The sequence below is a fragment of the Homalodisca vitripennis genome, chromosome 3 (assembly GCF_021130785.1).
Source record: "Homalodisca vitripennis isolate AUS2020 chromosome 3, UT_GWSS_2.1, whole genome shotgun sequence".
Classification (NCBI taxonomy): Eukaryota; Metazoa; Arthropoda; class Insecta; order Hemiptera; family Cicadellidae; genus Homalodisca; species Homalodisca vitripennis.
Genome location: NC_060209.1, coordinates 90,980,243 through 90,999,997, shown reverse-complemented (window position 1 = coordinate 90,999,997; position 19,755 = coordinate 90,980,243). Strand labels below are relative to the sequence as shown.

At 32.9% G+C, this 19,755-nt stretch overlaps 2 protein-coding genes across 3 annotated transcripts in view; one reads left to right on the top strand and one right to left on the bottom strand.

Annotated features, from left to right (window-relative positions):
• The window catches only part of LOC124357173 (calcium uniporter protein, mitochondrial), a 433,451-nt gene that overhangs the window by 236,967 nt on the left and 176,729 nt on the right, over nt 1-19,755 (top strand). The window lies entirely within an intron of this gene.
• The window catches only part of LOC124357171, a 146,593-nt gene continuing 142,270 nt past the window's right edge, over nt 15,433-19,755 (bottom strand). Inside the window, exon 5 of the mRNA XM_046808689.1 lies at nt 15,433-18,643. Within this exon, the coding sequence (XP_046664645.1) occupies nt 16,157-18,643 (2,487 nt within the window). The 3' untranslated portion in view covers nt 15,433-16,156. The remainder of the gene's footprint in view (nt 18,644-19,755) is intronic.

The window sequence follows — 19,755 nt, the reverse complement described above, 5'->3', positions numbered from 1 at the left end:
ATGTGATAAACATTTACTTACACCATGAGTTAAGATTTATACTTGGCGGAACATGTGTATTTTTTGACTGCGTGAAGTCTGACTTTCTATATCACGATTTTTGGCATGACTCTTCATTTTGTATAGGTTAATCGGTATAAATACTAGTATTTATATGTGTTTGCTTTCCAGCACTATTACACCAATGTGTGTGTTCCACGATTACAATAAAACGTTTTCTTGTGACATTTTGTAGTACCTAAAATAATTACTCATAATTTGTGACCCATTTCCGGCATGAATGTTAATTTTGGGTCGACCTTTGTTAATGTGCCTTATACCCTAGCAGTGTATGGGACAGCACAATAAAAGTAATTTTTATTTTCCGCGGCCCCACGTTATACAGTGCGGCTCAACGCATCGATAGTGAGGGTCAGTTTGATGATTATCTGAATAGTTGATTTTCAATACGGCGATTGATTTAAACACATACGATCAGTCTGTCTGTCTACTGCACGATTATGGTAATACATGTCCCCTACTATTACTCCTAAACGCACTTTGTTAGCTCTGCCGTAAGATTTTCTTATGGTTAAGCCTATAAAATATATGGCATGTCCTTCTATTTGTGTTACAACATCATTATACGGTGTGTAAAAAGGTCCCACACTGGCTTGTATATACATACGTACTACTATGTAAACATATATAGTGTTTATGAATGTTCCCCAAATACTTTTAATTCGAGTAATTATTATGAATACCATAAATTCTCATAATCCTTGTGCCTTATTGATGGGCCAACCATTTGGGGCAGACAGTGTAGTATGTGTCAGAGCGGTTGATGCGAGTACCATATGCCGTGTGTATGTTGTAATTATAGTATATTAGAGTGACATCAAATGTTTATAGAATAACAATCGATATATTGGATCTTTCACTTAGTCAATAGAGTTCATAGAAAGGCAATCAGTGCACCTAGATAGATCCAAGAAGGCTGATAGACATCTGAGCTGGATACTTTCGGCAAGGAACATATTGAGGGTGGATCGTGTAGAGGCGGGGTGCAATTTACCCAGTGGTTAGCCGCCCTCTCTCAGCTCGGCCTCTATTGTACCTTACCTCCGCAATACAATACCTCGTATCTTACCTCTACAATAGCTCTCTACACTATATCAACCTCGCTCAAGGCCTAGCCCGGTTCCTTGTCATTTTTCATCAGCCACAAGCCGGCTACGGTGGTTTGTCGGCGGCTTCCAACCTCAATTCATTTATAATCTAGATGAAAGGAGATTATTCTTTCGCAGTAATTATTTTCGCGCCACTATTCCTTGAAATTTATTTATGAAAAAATGTTGATATATATATCTACGAAAACTATTTACGTAATCAACTGTTCTGTATTACATTTCTTATATAAAATGGGTGGATTTACATTCGAATTTGTATTACTTTGCATGTTGCTTCAGAATTTAAAACACAACACATTGAGGCAATAACTACTGTACTGAAACTACCATTAATTGTGTTTACAAGTTTTGTATAAAATGCAATAACAATGGGAAGTCATGGAAAAATAAAAGTTATGTTCACTAACATTGAGTATTACCAGATGTGATACAAACGTTATTTTTTATACTCTGATGCAGTTCAGGGTGTGTAAAGTATATTATATTCCCTATTTTTATTCATGAGAAGTTTTTGGATAGTCAAAGAATCTTGACTTTCTACATAAGACGAACATGTTGTAAAACCTCGGTTTTTCTAAAGTATCAAAAGTGGATAATAAATCTGAGAAAATGATGGTTGTTGTTAAGTGAAAATGTGTTCTTCATGGGTTTTGTCCACGTTTACCATTAAAACAATCCTTAAATTAATATAAATGTTATTGGATTTCCTTAAAAAAAAAACAATTGCTTTTACTTTATTATCTTCAATATTTTTTTAAACGTATATTAATAAAATATTAATACCCTCAAGTGATGCTTTAAATTAAGAGACATATCAAAATTGAATCCAAATATACCCGTAGGCTTTGAAAAATTGTGGTTTTTCATATAAAAGGAATTGTATCAAATCATTCGGAAAACAAGTAAACCTGTGTAACGTCTCAAATGGTAAGATAAATTAAAAGTATATTATCATATTAATTTCGAATACAAGATCGGTTAAAAAAATTCAGTCCATGTAGCTCAAAGCCAAAACGTAATAAAATATTGAAAAAACCTTCTATATTAAAATAAATGTCTTCTTTTAAGCATTGAATTAAAGTCACTATTGTATTAAAATAGACGTAGATTTTGTATTGTTAAAGTATCTGACATTGTTAAGCCTTTTTTTCTTTTGTGGTGAACGCAGCGAGTCGGGGTTGGCGGTCCGGTGTATCCTCTAGTTAACTAATAATGCTGGAGAGCTGTTGGTTGGACGGTCTAAGGCGTCGGACTTTGGCCCTCAGTTAATATAGAACTGCCAACCTCAATCTGCACAGGGTCTTCATTTCGCTTTATATATTTTGTGATTTTATAAACTTGTAAAAATAAATGCACTTATTATTATTAATTTAAAATCACAATATATATATATATATATATATATATATATATATATATATATATCAGTGTTGAGAAATGTTGTAACTTATGGCAGTACTTTTATATGAAAACATACTCTTAATATGCTCAAATAATTTTTTTTTACAAATATGTTAATGTATATTTTAACACTAAAAAAAATCAATTGGTAAACTTTATGTTTTTTTTCTGGTTCTTTTTCTAGAGCCTTGTTTGATTAACTATAAAACAGGTTTTTTTATTATGAATGAGAAATAGTATTTAATCATAATATTGTTTAAAATTAGGACTTTTCTGATAAATTCCTGTTTGGGAAATCCTATTCCTGATAACCGGAGATATCCTATTAATCCCAGAAAAGTTTTCGTCTTTATACTCGTAATCATGATTAGACTATTACTTTTAACTTTTACGTTTACGTTTCCAGATGTTGGACTGTCCTTATTACTGCATACTCTGTCATGGAAGTATTATTTCTTTTTAGTTTATTTGTGAAGAGACTGAAGAGTTTTAACAAGCGAAACGGCTTTGTCAAGTTTTGTACAGTCATATTTCATATTCCAGAGTTAAGGCAATAGGGGCAATATGTTAGGTAGATAGTAATCTTACTTGTTAAATTTTACTGCATTTCCTTTTTTGTAATTTGATAGTTCATAAAACGTATACGTTGTACTGGTCCTGGGTTACTTTAGTCCATTCTATGTGTGACGTCACCTGTCTCTAATTTGAAACGTGTTTGAAGTTATCAGTGTTTGTAATAGCACAAATCTCTATTTGTTCACAGGATTGATTTATGGATAGGTGGAGTATACATTGTACTGGTCCTGGGTTACTTTAGTCCACTCTATGTGTGACGTCACCTGTCTCTAATTTGAAACTTGTTTGAAGTTATCAGTGTTTGTAATAGCACAAATCTCTATTTGTTCACAGGATTGATTTATGGATAGGTGGAGTATACATTGTACTGGTCCTGGGTTACTTTAGTCCACTCTATGTGTGACGTCACCTGTCTCTAATTTGAAACTTGTTTGGAGTTGTCAGTATTTGTTAAATAACACATAGATTTGCTGAAATAACACAGCATTTTTGTTTTAGCATATTTTTCTATTTAACGAATTAGTTAATAATTTCCCACAATTATATTTAAACTATTGTAAATTTACTATATGCAACAGGTGGAGTATAAAAACATGTTTTTTACATAATACTTACTTGTAAGACGAATAAAAAGATACTCATTTTTACATAACTTTGTAAAAGGAAGACAAACTTAAGTTTATAATTGACCGCAAAGTTATCGCTTAAAATGGTAAGTGATATAAATATATTAGGTACATAACACATTTATTTTATAGCCTTGTGCGACCACTATTATTAGATTTTCATACTGTTGGTCAGTATCTGTAATATTTATGTATTACCTAGGTTTATAAATAATTTATAATAGTATAAAATATTAAAACTTTACATATATATTAGTTTCTTACTAATGTAAGAAAAAATATGAGTATACAATTAAAATTTATTTTTTATATATTACAAAATTTATTTTTGATTCTCTTGTTCAAAGGTGTTAATGTGTTATACATTTTCAATAAATAAATTTAATTAAATGAAAGTAGATACTTACCTTATACACTTGGGAATTTTAAAAGCCAACCTCTCTTACCTGAAGTGGTATAAAATAGCTAATTTTTATGTAATGAATTGTTTAAATGGGGCTATTTAGACAAGTTTGCTCTTATATTTTAAGCATTATACAGTCAAAGAACTTGTCTATTACGATTTATCCGCCGTAGTTACTCGGCAGGTTTCTCGCGTGACACAGGAAGTGATTCTGTGTGAGTAGAACCGGCGCGGCGCAGTGCAGTGCAGGCAGACATGACATACGCTCCTGCACTTAGAAATCCGACAGTACGCATGCGTTGTCTTCATCATTCCTAGTTGATACTTTTTAACTACATATATTCTCAGATCTCTTCAATATATTTGTGTAATATTTCAGATAGAGGTACTTAAAATTTAATCACATTGTTTTGGGGGCAAGTAATTAATTAATTGTTAGTGCTTATATAAAAATAAATATTTTATTTATCTTGGAAAATAAAAAAGACTAAAAATTACACTTTTCTGCAGGAATATTAAGAAAATTATCATAAAACAGCGGATACAATGCCTTTCAGACTACCTGTACAAATGTCGAGCGGCCAAGGGGCTAACTACATATGTCTAATTTGAACGTTCACCACAAAAAGAGGATCCCATGTTAAAATATCACAAATCTCAAGTGCAAACAAATGTCATAATGCTAAACACTTTATTTTAGTGTGGGTTGGTATCACAGAAATGAAAAAAAAACTGTTTTATTCATTTTAGACCACCATTTTAAAACGAATAGAGATAAAATTTTCTTCGTCAAAATGTTTAGGATTTAAAGGAGTTTAAAATAATATACAATGTATCGTATATTTACATTTGAGTTATTATATATTATACATTATATATTCAAACAAGGGACCCTCTGGTTTTGGGACACCCTGTATTTTCAGAGAGTTGTAATTATGTTAAACAAAGTTTGAGTTGGACTTAATGGGAAATTCTTTTAAAATAAACCCCTGCAGTTAGCTGTTTGGCCGCTAGATATTTTGGGAACTGGCGATCTGAAACACACTGAATGAATACTCATTTTTGGATAAAATTTATTAATTGTGGTGTTACTTGTGTATACTGATGATTCCAGTTAATAGTTCTACGATACTAAATAAAGAAGTACATTTCCAGTTGTTACTGTTCCGTTGTTTTGAATTGTTATGAAAGATATTGGGGAGACAATCAAGAGAGAAGTCGGTGAATGAGTTTAGCCTGTGGGGAGACGACGCCGAGCAATCAATGGCGTAGCCACCACTCTGCTGAACTTGCCCGCCTCTCAGACAGAGAACAATGTGCCACGGATAGTACGGGTTAAATTATAAATCAGGTAATCCTGGGGGATTTAGTTCACAATGATTTTATTCTAAACACAATGTTCATTAAACACAGATAAGAACGCCGTGAGTAGGTGGTGAATGTTTTCCGACAGTCAAATAATTTGTTTGAATTAAGTTCATATTGTTCCACGCAATTCAGTAATTACTGAGAGACCTTATGATTGAATTTAATAACGCGTGTTAATCATTATTTTTAAATTGAACGTTTCTCCAAACTTAGCATTCTCCTAATTAGGCGAATTATTTTAATAGAGTTTACAAGATTTGTAATTCGTCAGTATAAGAACAAAGTACTTCTGATCACCAGTCTAGATCAATATTGGAGGAAAGCACGCGAAAACAAATTTGGCAAGAACTACAGTGACAAAAACTTCTAGAAAGAGGGTCTTTAGGTTGAAAATCTCGTCAGAGGTAAATGGCAAATTGACTCACCGCATACAAGTGACTCACTGTCTACCAAGTGATAACACCATTACCTGTTAATGGGTTTCGTTTACAGACGCACCAACTGTACTGAGCGCCAACACTTTGAAGAAAGAAAACTGACGATGAATTGCGGCATTATAAGGCTTTATGAGTAACGACACAAGCCGCGGTTTGTGTTTTAAACACCGCATTTCAAATAGCTTTTGTTTCAGTGATGAGAACTTTACTCGTGGCGCATTGTTTTGTTACCCCGCAACAGCAGCGCGGCGCGGCGGCTGGATTCAGAATCACAATCAACTCCCGGGGTGCCAAGACTGGTGTCTTAACTGTAAAACATGCAATTGCACTTCAATAAAAATAAAACTGGCGGAAATATTGTTATTTATAGCACTTCACACCCAATGGCAGTCTAAGTGCACATCAAAACTCTTCGGTGGTTAGTTTTAACAATTTTTTATTGAAATTAATATTTAATTAACTTAATTTTAACTTGTTTCAACAAAATAGCGCCTATTATAGTATGAATAACAATAGTAATTACTGTTAGCATGGTCGTTAAAACGAGGTGGTACAACAGGTGCTTAAAACAATATTGTTTCCTTAATTAATTTTTAAGATGTTACCAATTGTCTCCAATCTACTCGTGATCATCCCAGAAGTGGAGTACTCTTTCAATAGTACAGGTGAATAGTATTAAGGGATTCACTTTAACAGGAAGTTTGAGCTTCTTAAGTATAAATATGACGGTATTGCACATTTATTTTTTCATTTTTATTTCTTATCAGTTATTCTCAAATTTTCACTTATCAGAATATGGTACGATAAGATTAAATAGATCTGCTGGCCATAGTGTTGTTAATCCAAATTCTTTTGAAGATCTGAAAGTCCAGTACCCTAGTTTTCAGTGAAAAGTGGTGAGGTAGAAATGGGTTGAAATTCAATAAATAATTTTTGTTATAATTTTTTTAGCTTCACCCTTAAAACTAACAGTCTGATACGTTGCATCACCTTAGCCAACGCGATGAAGAGACTAAACAGTGTCATTTCATCCATATACTCAGTTCTCATTCGTGATTGATTGTCCATAACTTGTATGTATGTGTTCGATAGTTTTTTTTTTTGTGTGTGTGACAAGCTAATGAAATATTATCCGAGATTGAAATTGTCATTTGATATTTTAAATCCTTTTGATACCCTTCCATTCAACATCCATGCAAAATAGAGCATACTAGTTAATCCATTTCTTTGTAGTTACGAAAATTATGCAATGCAAATAACTCTTGGTTCCTGAACCATTATTATTTTAGAATGGTCTGAGCTAGGGTTTTTCTGTAGTGCCTACGTCCGCCCATGTAAGTATACCAATCAATTCTGCGCATTAAAAGCATGACGTATGACATTGGATATTTACTTCAGCTGGTTATCATTAGAGCCATAATTGAGATCTTCATGGTTTAAACTCTGAATAAGAGCTTTTATTCTTGAAAATTCTCATTGGGATATTAATAAAAATAGCTAATTAGTCAGCACAGCTACAAACAAAGTTATGTCTCAGTCATGATTCTTGGGCTTCGTCTTTCATTCGTATTTCTCCAGAATAAAACAAACATGGGTATCATGTGATCTCGAGTTGGTAAATGACAACTTTGGTAAAACGAGGTGTCAGTATATTTGAATTAGCATCCACCACATTTCCTTTAAAGTACTGATTGATAAAAGAAACTAGACAATATCATCACATTTTTGGGCTGGAACTGGGATTTTGAGTGTTTGTATGGGGGCGGAATTAGTGTTTTCATTGTTATTTACATATACACCTCAGAATTCGTTTCAACTGAAATACCGGGAACAGACATTGAATATTTTATTCGCGGTTGATATTCAAAGTGAAAACCGAAGTGCTGCGCTGTTTTTGTTGTTTTTCAAGCCACTGTGATGGTCGCTCTAAAATAGTGTAATGAGCACGGAAACCATTCGTAAACCTTGTTAGGATGTGGGCATAACTGGCGATTCGTTGAGTGTTAGCCCTTTATTGTCCACAATTTGTAATTCAATAGGGTTCCTAATAGGATTGTCGTCATTTCATTACGTGTGACGAATGGATTGTACCATAGTCCACCGCATAGTCTGACCAGCGTGATACTCAAACAGTGCTTTGTGGTTTAGGATTCGTGCAGTACTTAAACTATGTAAATAACCATATTATTTTCCGAGTAAGTATCATCAATAGAACTGTTCTACTGATTCCCTCACGTCATTTATTGTTGCAAATGAGACTTGACATTGAAGTTACATTGCATATTTTGTTTTGTTATTCAATGTCAAGTCTAATATCTTGTATTTATTAAACAAGAAAGTTACATAAGATAAAAATAGAACGGTGTGAAGTATAGAAAATATCACTCTTGAGTTTCTCACGTTGAATTATCGTCGGTTGCAGCAAAGCTTGTTGCCGAGGATAACGATAGTAACGTACGGTCGTGTTACAAAACTGTTTCCAATGCTTAACTGCTTATAAATGTATAATTTCATTGAACAATAATTAAATTTTCCTGCTCTCATTGATTCGTATGTGAGTTTTGATACTTTAAACCTTTTCCATATCCTCCCTTTCGACCTCCACCAAAACCTCAACAAACACAATTCTTGTTTTGTGGGTCATTAATTACCACAAACCAAGACGTCTCTGCAGCGTTGTTCGTGTCGTAGAATTAATATAGTATATGCCTAATTTTTACTTCTAATAGTACGTATGTTTAAATAGTTCAAATTCAAATGACTTTATTTGTATCATTTAGGGCCATAAGGCCCTGTCTTACAATTAACCCTAATAGTTCGTCTAGAACAAAAGTTTTACAACACTCTAGACAAATATTAGTGCAATATTTTAAAGTCACATATATATATATATATATATATATATATATATATATATTTATTTATATATATTAAATTGTATAAATGGCTATTGCCTTATTTAATTTCAATAAACATTGAATCGCAAAAAGTACTTCCTCCTCCGGGTATTATATATATATATATATATATATATATATATATATATATATATATATATGCATGTATGTATATACATTTATAGTATTCGTTGGCAGGAGCGTAGGGACATGAATTTTAAGACATTTAAGATTCTTATTATAAATCCATACAATTAAATCTCCAAATCAGAAAAAGACATAACATTCAACTTATTTTATTTACTCCTACCATAGAATAAATCCTTTTTTTATATAGCATGAGCTGGGAATATATTCTCTATTATCCCAAACTTTAAAATATTTATATATATATATTTACCTGGAAAATTTTCTAAAGAAATCATAACATTCTTGGATGTAGATGTTTTTATTAAATCTGGATTTCTCAAAACAAAAATTCATATTAAAGACAGTAACACAATGGATTATCTACATTTCAACAGCTGCCATCCTGTACATGTCAAAAAATCAGTACCAAAGGGTTTGTCAGTTAGGGCCAAAAAATTATGTACTGATAGTGCAGATTTTCAAAATTATCTAGAAAAAACTTGGAAATGCATTTGTAAAAAGAAAATATCCTTCAATTTATAAATAATCAAATTAAACACTCTAATGTCCATAAAACCCAAAAGAATGATGACGTAAAATTTATAACAAAATATTTTCCTGGTTTATATAAAACAAACAATATTCTAAGAACGGCACACAAAATTCTTGAATCTTCACCAATTACTAAAAACTTATTTTCAAAACCACCCAGGCTAGTGTTTCGTAGAAATACTAACCTAAAAAATCTTCTGGTACGGCCCAAATTGATACTGACATTCAAAATTCAGAAAAGAAGAAAAATTTTAAGTGTCAACCCTGTAAAGACAAACGATGTAATACTTGCAAAATTATAAAATCGTCCAAATTTTTTCACCAGTAGTAATACAAAGAAAACTTACCCTATTAGAGGAGAAATTAATTGCAAAAGTAAAAATGTAATTTACCAATTAACATGTAAAAATTGTGCAATGGATTATGTTGGATTGACAACAAATCCATTGCACATAAGAATGAATAATCATCGTTGTTCGTCTAAAAAACAGGATGAAAAATTGGTTTCACAACACGCATTAGGCTCACCAACAAAATTTTGAACAATGTTATGCACTGACAGCGTATTTGCAAAGTACCCGAAGATAGAAACAAAATTGCTTAGAAAATTTAGAACAGGCACATCAATTAATATTAAAATCAAAAGTACCCTTTGGTCTGAATAAAAGATGAAATGATCAATTATATATTATTTTTTCTAAATTATTTTTCTAAATTCATTCTCTGTTCATGATATTATTTATTTCTCTTTGGTGTTAACCACATGTTCAAAAATTCTTGTTTATTTATTTATGTCAGTTTTTATTTATTTACTTTTGTAAATTTTGTTGCTGTATTGTTATTTTGTATTATACCTTTTTGAAAACGCAAAAAGCCGAAATATTAAAGGAACTTTGTATCAAGAAGTTTAATAATTGATATATATATATATATATATATATATATATATATATATATATATATACAAATATATAATATATATTATGTATTTATATAATACACGAGTATAAAATAATTACAATATATTTCAAGCGTAAGTCCTCAAGTGAAGATACATTATACTTTATCTAACATAATAATATAATGAATTATATAATAGTTTATTTTCTGGTGTTTACTCATGAATGTCTTTTTAATAACTATAGTACGTATCATCACAAGCATTGACGTTTGGATTTTTATGATTATTAGTTTCGTGTGGATTGAGATAGCCCAAGTAAAATATTGCACACAACACACTATGAATGTAAATTCTCTTAACAACACTCGGGTGAATGCTGCAATTCAAGTTTGTCTCGCTGCACAACTTTCTTTCTGGTGCAGTATAGAAGTAATTACATAACTGGTTACCTAATTACTATTAATATAGCAAAATCATATAATACGATATAATACTTATCCAACATTTAGTAGATATTTACATTGTTATGTGGCCATTTTGTAATAAGACGAGATATATGTAATAAACTGTAGTTTTTATATTTAAATGTGAAAATATCAAGTATTTATAATTGTTTCCGTTAAAATTATACCTAAGAACTAATGTATTAAAAACTCAACCATCAACAACGTCAAGATTATCATAAAAGTGTTTCGGTTCAAACGACATAGAAAAATTGATACTATACTTATTGTATAGTAACGCTTAATTAAATTTCTTAAAGCTTTTTTTAACTAACAAATTAAGAAAGTTGGGTATCTGAATGTGCCAAATCAATGAAGATGAACTGTCTTTCTTACATCCAAGAAAAACTGACGAAATAGCCTATTAAGGAAACACAAGATGAAAAGTGTATTTAAGTCGGCTCAAAAATTGAAGGATTGTATGAGACCAGTACACGATTCTACTATGTTCGCCTGAATAGTACAAAATTGTATATAGGCCTACTTGTGGCTTCTCTTAGATATAGAAACTTTGCACATGTCTAATACACGAATAAACTTCTATACACGAATTCGTGAACAATATACATCAGAATACGAAACATTCAGCCATAGTAGAATATATAGTGATTTAACAAGAGCGCCGGTTTTTATACATTAAATAAGACATTTATTTTAGTAAAAAAAAACATAGTAAAAATAAATACATCAACATGTTTATATAACCTTTCGATTTCACTTATAAAAAATTATGTCATGCATGTAGTGTCCTGTACTGCGCTGGCACGCAACAACTGTGTCCATGAAATTAACTATGACTACACGACAAGTTTTAACTTCCTTTTTGCTGTCAAACCATCGAATTTCCATCTTCATTTCACTGACGTTTCGGGGTTAATTGGCACATACCAATCACTTGAGTTAACCTCAAAGATGAAAGTCACAAATCGTCAAGTCACATGACTTTGGTGGCCATTGATGCCGAGAAATGACGCGATCTTGAAACCATTCACAGAGCAATACATGCATGACATAATTTTTCGTACGTGCTATCGGAAGATTATTTAATCATGTCAATGTATGTATTTTTAGTTTGTTATTCAAATAAACACCCTATCTTGATATATGAAAACCGGTACTCTTTTTGAATAATCATTTACTTAGTGAATGAGACACACAATAGACCATAACAAAATATATTGCAGAAATTGCATAATTGTATCCAAAAAATTAAGAGTACCTTTGAAATAGATAAGAAAGAAATTGACGTTAATTAAGAATATAAAATCAGATTATCGAAAACATGGCAGCAACTGATATGGAAGACCTTAGATGATTGATCAGATTGATTATTAGTTGGTTAAGCTCCAGCCAATCATGATAAAGCGTCTCTTCACTCACTCGTTCTAGTGACTGCCCTTAGTAAGTTTTGGTATTTGAGGTGAGTCTGTATCCTAAATTTAAAACTACAAACAAACGTTTCGAAAAGCGATTGCTTTAATTAAAACGCACCCTTTAATTGCAACCAGCTAAGGGATGGATCAGTGAAGGAGATCGACCGAGAAGAATGTGATTACACTCAACTCGAGGGACATTAAGGGTCATTAATTACCACAAACCAAGACGTCTCGGCAGCGTTGTTCGTGTCGTGGAATTAATATAGTATATGCCTACTTTTCACTTCTAATTAGTTCTAATTACTTGGGCACTTGCTCTGCAACTCTCTGCTGCCGACAAGACGACGTTGTAATTAGCATGAGCATGGTACTATGAGACAAACCGTTTTATTTGAGAATGCGTATAATTGAGTCATAAAATTGTTATACTTTAATTACAGATACTGTTTAAATAATTTCTTTCCTAAACAAAATATCTTGGAAATTGTCCAAAATTAAACAACATTTTTAATTGTCCACCTATCGAACAGGAAGATGTTAATTTCATGGTGAATTGTCGGATTTTAAATAATTTTATGGCTTTTGACAAAGTGGAACAAGCTTTATAAAAGCGGGTTAGAAGGTTCGCCCATCGGGTATGAGGAGGATAATTTATGACTAAAATGTTTGATCGATAATCGATTACTTTGTTTGTTTTATACTTAACATTTTTGAAGTTTAGAAATTAGTAAGTACAATGCTTACTAAGGTTGTATTCAACCTTTTTATCTCAAATACTGTTTCAAAAGTTTCCTTTTAATAGTTCGGTATAAATACAATTGGGAGGCAAATATAAATATTCGTGAACCTGTAATGAATGTCTCATTTCATTTCAAAAGAGGTCTTACTTCAGAATAGTAAAAATGATCTAATCCGCAACTTTGATGAAAACTACATCGACGCTACATTATTTTCCAATATTGTATAGTACTTTAATTTAAAATTACCTATTAAATACTTGTTTAATCTTAAAGATCCATATTTACATTGAAATGAGTAAATTACATTTTAATGAGACAAATCAGCTAGAACATGACTTTTGTTGGTTACAAATTGTTATCACTAATTGAGTACTATTGTTAAATTTATGTTAGGAATATGTCTTATATGAATCTATTTGTATAGTTTATATATATATATATATATATATATATATATATATATATATATATATATATTTGTGAATTACTGTCTAGTAAGAGAATAATAACAGTGTACATGCAGTAATATTTATAGCAATACTTCGTTAGCAGTAACATAACACAGAAAAATTGAATTTGCCATTTAGAGTATTCATAATTGTTGTAATGAATATAAAAATGTAAAGTAATATGTGTATAAAATTATTTTAGTGAAAGTCTGTTATTAAAAACCAAAGCTGTTTTATTGAACAACAGTAATGGTACAGCTCATTAATTCACTAATGTTAATATCCCATGAAAGTGGCTAATTAATGGCACATAATTGTTGTGGTGATGGTACTTGACAGTGTAGTGTTATGGGGCGCATTGTTTGCTGCAGGGCAGAGTAGCCGCCGCGAGCCGGCCTGCTGAGTGCCATTATTGGCCATAACTCACGGCGACACAGGCTGCGGTACGACCACCTAAACTGCAGTCATTAACTCCGCCTTTGTTGTTTTGCTTATTTATGCGGTATCTGGATTTCTGTCCCACATACATAGGATTAGCGCATTTCCTTTATGGTCTTAAGCTGTTGCAGTTGGTCCGACTGAGAACTTCTGGCGAAATACGTTTTTTAGTTCCACATCTTTCTCATTTACTTATTGAAATGTAATTATAACAAATAATTATAAATTGTCACATTGCATACATTCGTGTTTGTGTAATTGTTTATGACTATAAACACATTGTTGGTTTAAACAGTTGTTGAAGGCATTCGTAAGGTTGTTTTTTGAATCCGGTGGTCTTTATATTGGATTTAAATTAATGGCTTAATATCAAAATTGAGATAAATAAAATAAATTTAAAAATACGGACTTGAGTTTATCTGGAAACATATTTAAATTATATTATGATAATATAAAATGCAGACATATTTCAATAGGTGAAATCTTGTAGTTCTTCACTGACTCCTTGGACAGTATTCTGAGCTATATTGATGAAACAGAGCACAGTATATAAGTGGTTTCAGTAAAATTCCTTGTATTAATACTTTAGTACTTTTATAGTAAAACTATTAATAGCTTCTACTTTGTTGGATGTACTCAACTTGAACACGTTAAACATGTATCTTAACTTCTCCTAAACAAGTTTTAATGATGTTGAACAAGTTATTTTGTCAACACTTTTTCACGTTGAAGATATGGTGTAACGTGTGAAAAATTGAACTGATTCGTACAAAATTAGGAGAAATATTAATTATGTGTTATTGTACAATGTTATTATCAACGATTTTTATTCTTTAAGGCGGATTTTAATAAATGATTAATGAAAAGTGGGAAGGAGATACGATTTCTATTATTTTCCTAATTTAACTTTAAATAATTCTAGTTCATAAAATACAATTCTGTCATATAAAAATTATTGTTTGGATTTAGTTATGTTTTTGTCATTACACTATAAAAAACAATCAATTACTCAAAATTATACGTTTGAACTTAAATAAAAAAAACGCCAAAATCACGGAATTAAAACCCTTTTGGATATATTCTATTCTCTTACAATATAAACGTTTGATAGTAAATTAAATTTTTTTATCAAACTGTCAGGTGTGTCGTGTGTTTGTATAAATAGCTAAGTATTACTACATGTACTGTCCTCTATATACAACTTTAAAACAGTGGAATAATATTATTTGTTTCATTTTAGTACGGTTGAATTCAAAAACAAAGCAATAAGATTACTATATTGAGAATGTGAAGTGAGTTCTGTATTATGCTAGTGTAATGTTATTGGTGTATTATTGAGATTTTATTTATGTATTGTATGTGATTTTAATTAAACCGTTACTAAAACTACGAAAATAATGTTATTATTGTTGTTATTATTTTTCTGAATGCCTAATATTGGCGATATATAAGTAACAAGCCAAAATATAGTTTTATGTACTTGTGTATTTATTGAATTACTCATATTTACATTTATACAATACATTTACATAACACTTTAAAATAAAGCTGTATAGCTTACAAGTAATATTCAATCAACATTTGAACTTACACAAAAATTAGGATACAACCAAGTGAATTATTTAAGTACAATAATACATTACTACAGCTACATATGCCACAGCATTCAATGGTGCTTTGATTATTGGTGACTTGTGTTGCAATATTTGGTACGTTTCCCCTAAAGTAAACTGTGTAGCCTATATACACAATAAATAGTAATAGTAAGGTAAAGGATAGGACTACATCACAATATTACGGAAATAAAAATATTACCTAAAAATATATATGTCTAGATAATAAGTTTAATCAGCACTCATTGAATTAAAAAGAACATGAAAAATTCTAAATTATTTGTTTTGTAATGATGTTTTATAATTTGATGTTGAAAATACCACACAAAAGGCTCACTAAATTGTATGCTAACTTCTTTTTGCTTTCGGGTATTCTTGTGTTACAGAATAAACTATCTAATTTCACCCATCCACTCTTTTAAGTAAAATTATTTTAAGATTACTTCGATATTGCACTGTAATTTATTTGGTTCGTTAGCTTTCTCTTAAAATTAGCTTCAGTTTATTTCCTAAATATCTAATGTATTGACTTAGTTCGATTAGCATTTATTTTGTTATGCTTCCAGCTGATGTAGCTATCATCCTCTTCCAGTCTCGTTCTTCTCAACTAAGTGCGGTTTCGAGTCGTCCATCACCTCGAAAGTCTCGAACTCCATGTCTTGTTCGGGTATCCTAACCGCCTCCGGGGCACAGTGCCACTGTTTTCTCGCTTCCTTTAGCTTCAGCTCAGCCCATGTCATCACCTGGGGGTTCTTGGACTGTCCGACTTCAATATTTGTGACGTATCTATCCGCCTCGGCTTTGTCTTCCTCTTCTTCTTCTGTCGGATTGATTTTCTCTTCTTTATCCGGATTATTCGCTTCTTCCTCTTCGTTGACTTCGCCCACTTCCTCAGCGATGCTTTTACCGCGGAAGTTCTCGTGGACAGGACTGACCAGTTTCGTACTGCATTCCTCCTCGGTTCCGGCAATTTCTAACCTGCTGCCACAACTGTTGCTCTTGACAAGCCGGAATTTGACTCCTAAGGAAGGTTCTTGGGAATCTGATTCGAATTTCTTCCTACCTTCACTGGTACCTCCTCTTTGTCTGATTTCGTCCATTATCGTCATTGTCATGGGGCTCCTAAACTGGCTGTGGCTCATAGATATCACTTTACCACCGTAGTAGGTTATAGTGGTTCCACAAGCTCTTATCTTATTTAGCACCTCTGATGAGATCGGATGAGTTTCATCATCATCATAGGGATATATGTACTCCGCGTCGTCGTCTCCACTACTGTATTCCTCCAGAATGTCTTGGTTGCTGCCGCCATTTGAAATCTCATGAGGGAACTCAAAGTCTTGATCACAGCTAAAGTCGCTGCTCACCCCAGAAGATAAGCTCCCACTATCCGTCCATCTCCTGTGTAGAGGATAACGTTTCGTCTCTTCCCTCATAACTTGGTCAATCGTGAACTTGCCTTGCTTCTTTTTATCGGTTGTCGTCATTAGTTTACCATCTTGAATTACTTTTACCTCTGGTGTAATTTTCATCTTGCCTGATATGGTATTGAAAAATGATTTAGCGGGAGATCTCTTAGCCGGCACTTCAGATGTTGACTTGGACTTAAATACCTTTTCGAACAGTTCTCTTGCTGATTTAACTTTATCTGGATCAGGTAGTTCCGCGTCGATGAGTTCCTTGTTCACCTTGATAGGATGGTAAAACCCTTGCCGAAGATTTTGACGAGATTTTATGTTTCTTCTTGGTAGTGTGTTTGAAGTCATGATCAATTTATTTTGTTCGTTTGTTGGCGACTTTATTGTTGCTCCTGTTATCCTACAAGTCCTGTGGGAGCCATTGTCCGATTTTTCACTCGGGCTTCTCGGTGGCTCGTGCCTGAACGGTTCTATTATCACTACATTATTGTTGATTAGAAGCTCTTGGAGTCCGTGTTTGTTATCGTGGAAATATTGTCTTAGTCCATCAAATGCTTCTGCCTTGCCGTTTTTATTCTGGTTTCGTTTTTCAATCTCGGCGTCAAAGGCATTTTTGATACTGCTAACATAATTGCTTCTGGTTTCGTTTCCTTGGGGGATCGGTTCATTCATATCATCGTCTAGTAAGTCAGATTCTGAAGAGCCGTGTTTCAAACCGTACCTTATAGACCCGTCTGGTTTAGTTGTAATTTTCAACGTGTTCGGTCTTTTCAGGGTACAACTTAAGGTACTATTGTAATTAAACTGATTTTGATCTAAATTCACTAAACTTCGAGATCTCACCACTAGTTTACTAGTCGCTTCTTTCTTGTCCGGTTCATAAGAGTATTCCTCTTCTACAAATGAAATTGGCGCACTAGTAACAATAGTATTTATTTTTTTATCTTCTTGACTTTTTACACATAAAGCCGTATTTTCTTCCTCTTTATCACTTTTCCTTCTGATTTTATTTTCCTCCCTGTTAGTCTTATCGATCTTGTTGATGGTACTATAAGTGTGTTCTTCTTTTATAACGATTTCGTCTTTCCTGTCTCTGATCTGCTGCATTAACATCTCTCTAGGAGTTTTCTCGATGGTCTGGTAAGTGTTTTCCACTTCAGTATCATTCTTGTCAGGCTTCTTAACTTCTGAATAAATGTCAGTGGTACTGTAACCACTGTCGGTCTCGGTTTTGTTGTCCGAGCCGTAGATGATATCGTAGTTACTCAGTCCCTCTGCTGTAGTAGAGTAGCCTCTGTTTTCCTCAGGTCCACTGAGAGTGTCGTGCCCAACCACTGCTTTCTGTGGGTTCACCCTGATCTCGGGTGTTATTGGTTTCGGCGGCTTCACATCTTCATTGATGAAGCTCCCATTGACGGTCTCCTCGTTCAATGCCACTTCCGTCTTGGATGACGAGCACCCCATGGTCTCCTCTACACTGTCAGTGTCCAGTGAAGAATCCTCTCTGTCCTTGCCATTCCCCAAGTCCTGATCCTGGAATATGAGACTTCGACGGTAGCTCTCCCCGAACGGCTTGGTCGCGGACCCGTAGATATCGTACTTGCTGCTTCTACGCACCCCTGGCTGCTCCCCTGCGTCTGCTGATTCCTGGAACACAGTCATTTTTATCAATCGGGTGTCACAGAGTGAGATAGTTTCTTTCATCCTTGGAACCTGATCTTGAGGAGTAAAATTTCTCAGGGACCTAGGAACATTGGTTCCGAAAATGTCCTGTTTTTACAAAGAGGTTAATGTAAGAGGGCTCTCTTCTTAAAATAACCACACTAAACTGATAAATTTATGGAATACGAGAACATTTTTATTTTTTATCGACCTTTACAAAATTGATGTGTATTACCACCACGATTCATTTCAGGAACGTACGTTTTACAAAACACATTAAAAGTCGCTATTTGCTTTATTTGTTTTTTTACACCAGTACAAATTATACAGTAAATCCAAATTTTTTTCACTATAACTTACAGTTGCAGTCCTCAAAATCACCATGCATCCTCAAAAGCTGAAAAAAGATGTTTCATAGATTCATAAGTTAAACCAAACTGCCATAAGAATTCTGCATGTAAATGATGAGTTCACTACTCTTGTTTTACTAATGAAAACTATTTTGAGACAACGTCGGGTATTTGTGGGCAACGTTATCTACCATAAGCTTCTGAAAGATTGTGTTCAGTTCAAACACAGCATATAATAAACAGTAGAATCAACCAGAATGTATTCTCTCCGAAGTTTGTAATGATAAATTTTTACTGAATTCTGGTATGTTTTATGGTATTTTTTTGGAGTGCCGATGGCCGAGACGTTGGGCTTTGGGCCTGAGTTATAGATAACATAGGTTCTAATCCTGTGTGTGACCAAAGCACTTTTTCAGTGCCATCGACCTTGTACTGTATCGACACTTCCCTTTATTGTGTTTGAAAAGATCCTTGCATGGGCCATGAGGATGGACAGAATAAGGCTTAAAAGGGGATCGCATCTCCTTAAAAAAATTGTGTAATGTTTCAATATATTAAAAGCTGTGAAACATTTATAGATATTGTGAGAAGGAAGAATTATAAGCTGACGGACATGGCACTAATACGTGAAAATGTGAAAGGGTACATATAAAAGAGCTTAAAGAATAAAATATTTATGAAATGTTGACGTTCTATATAACTTTTATATTATCTCTATGTAAGTTAAAGTTACAGTGGAATTTTATG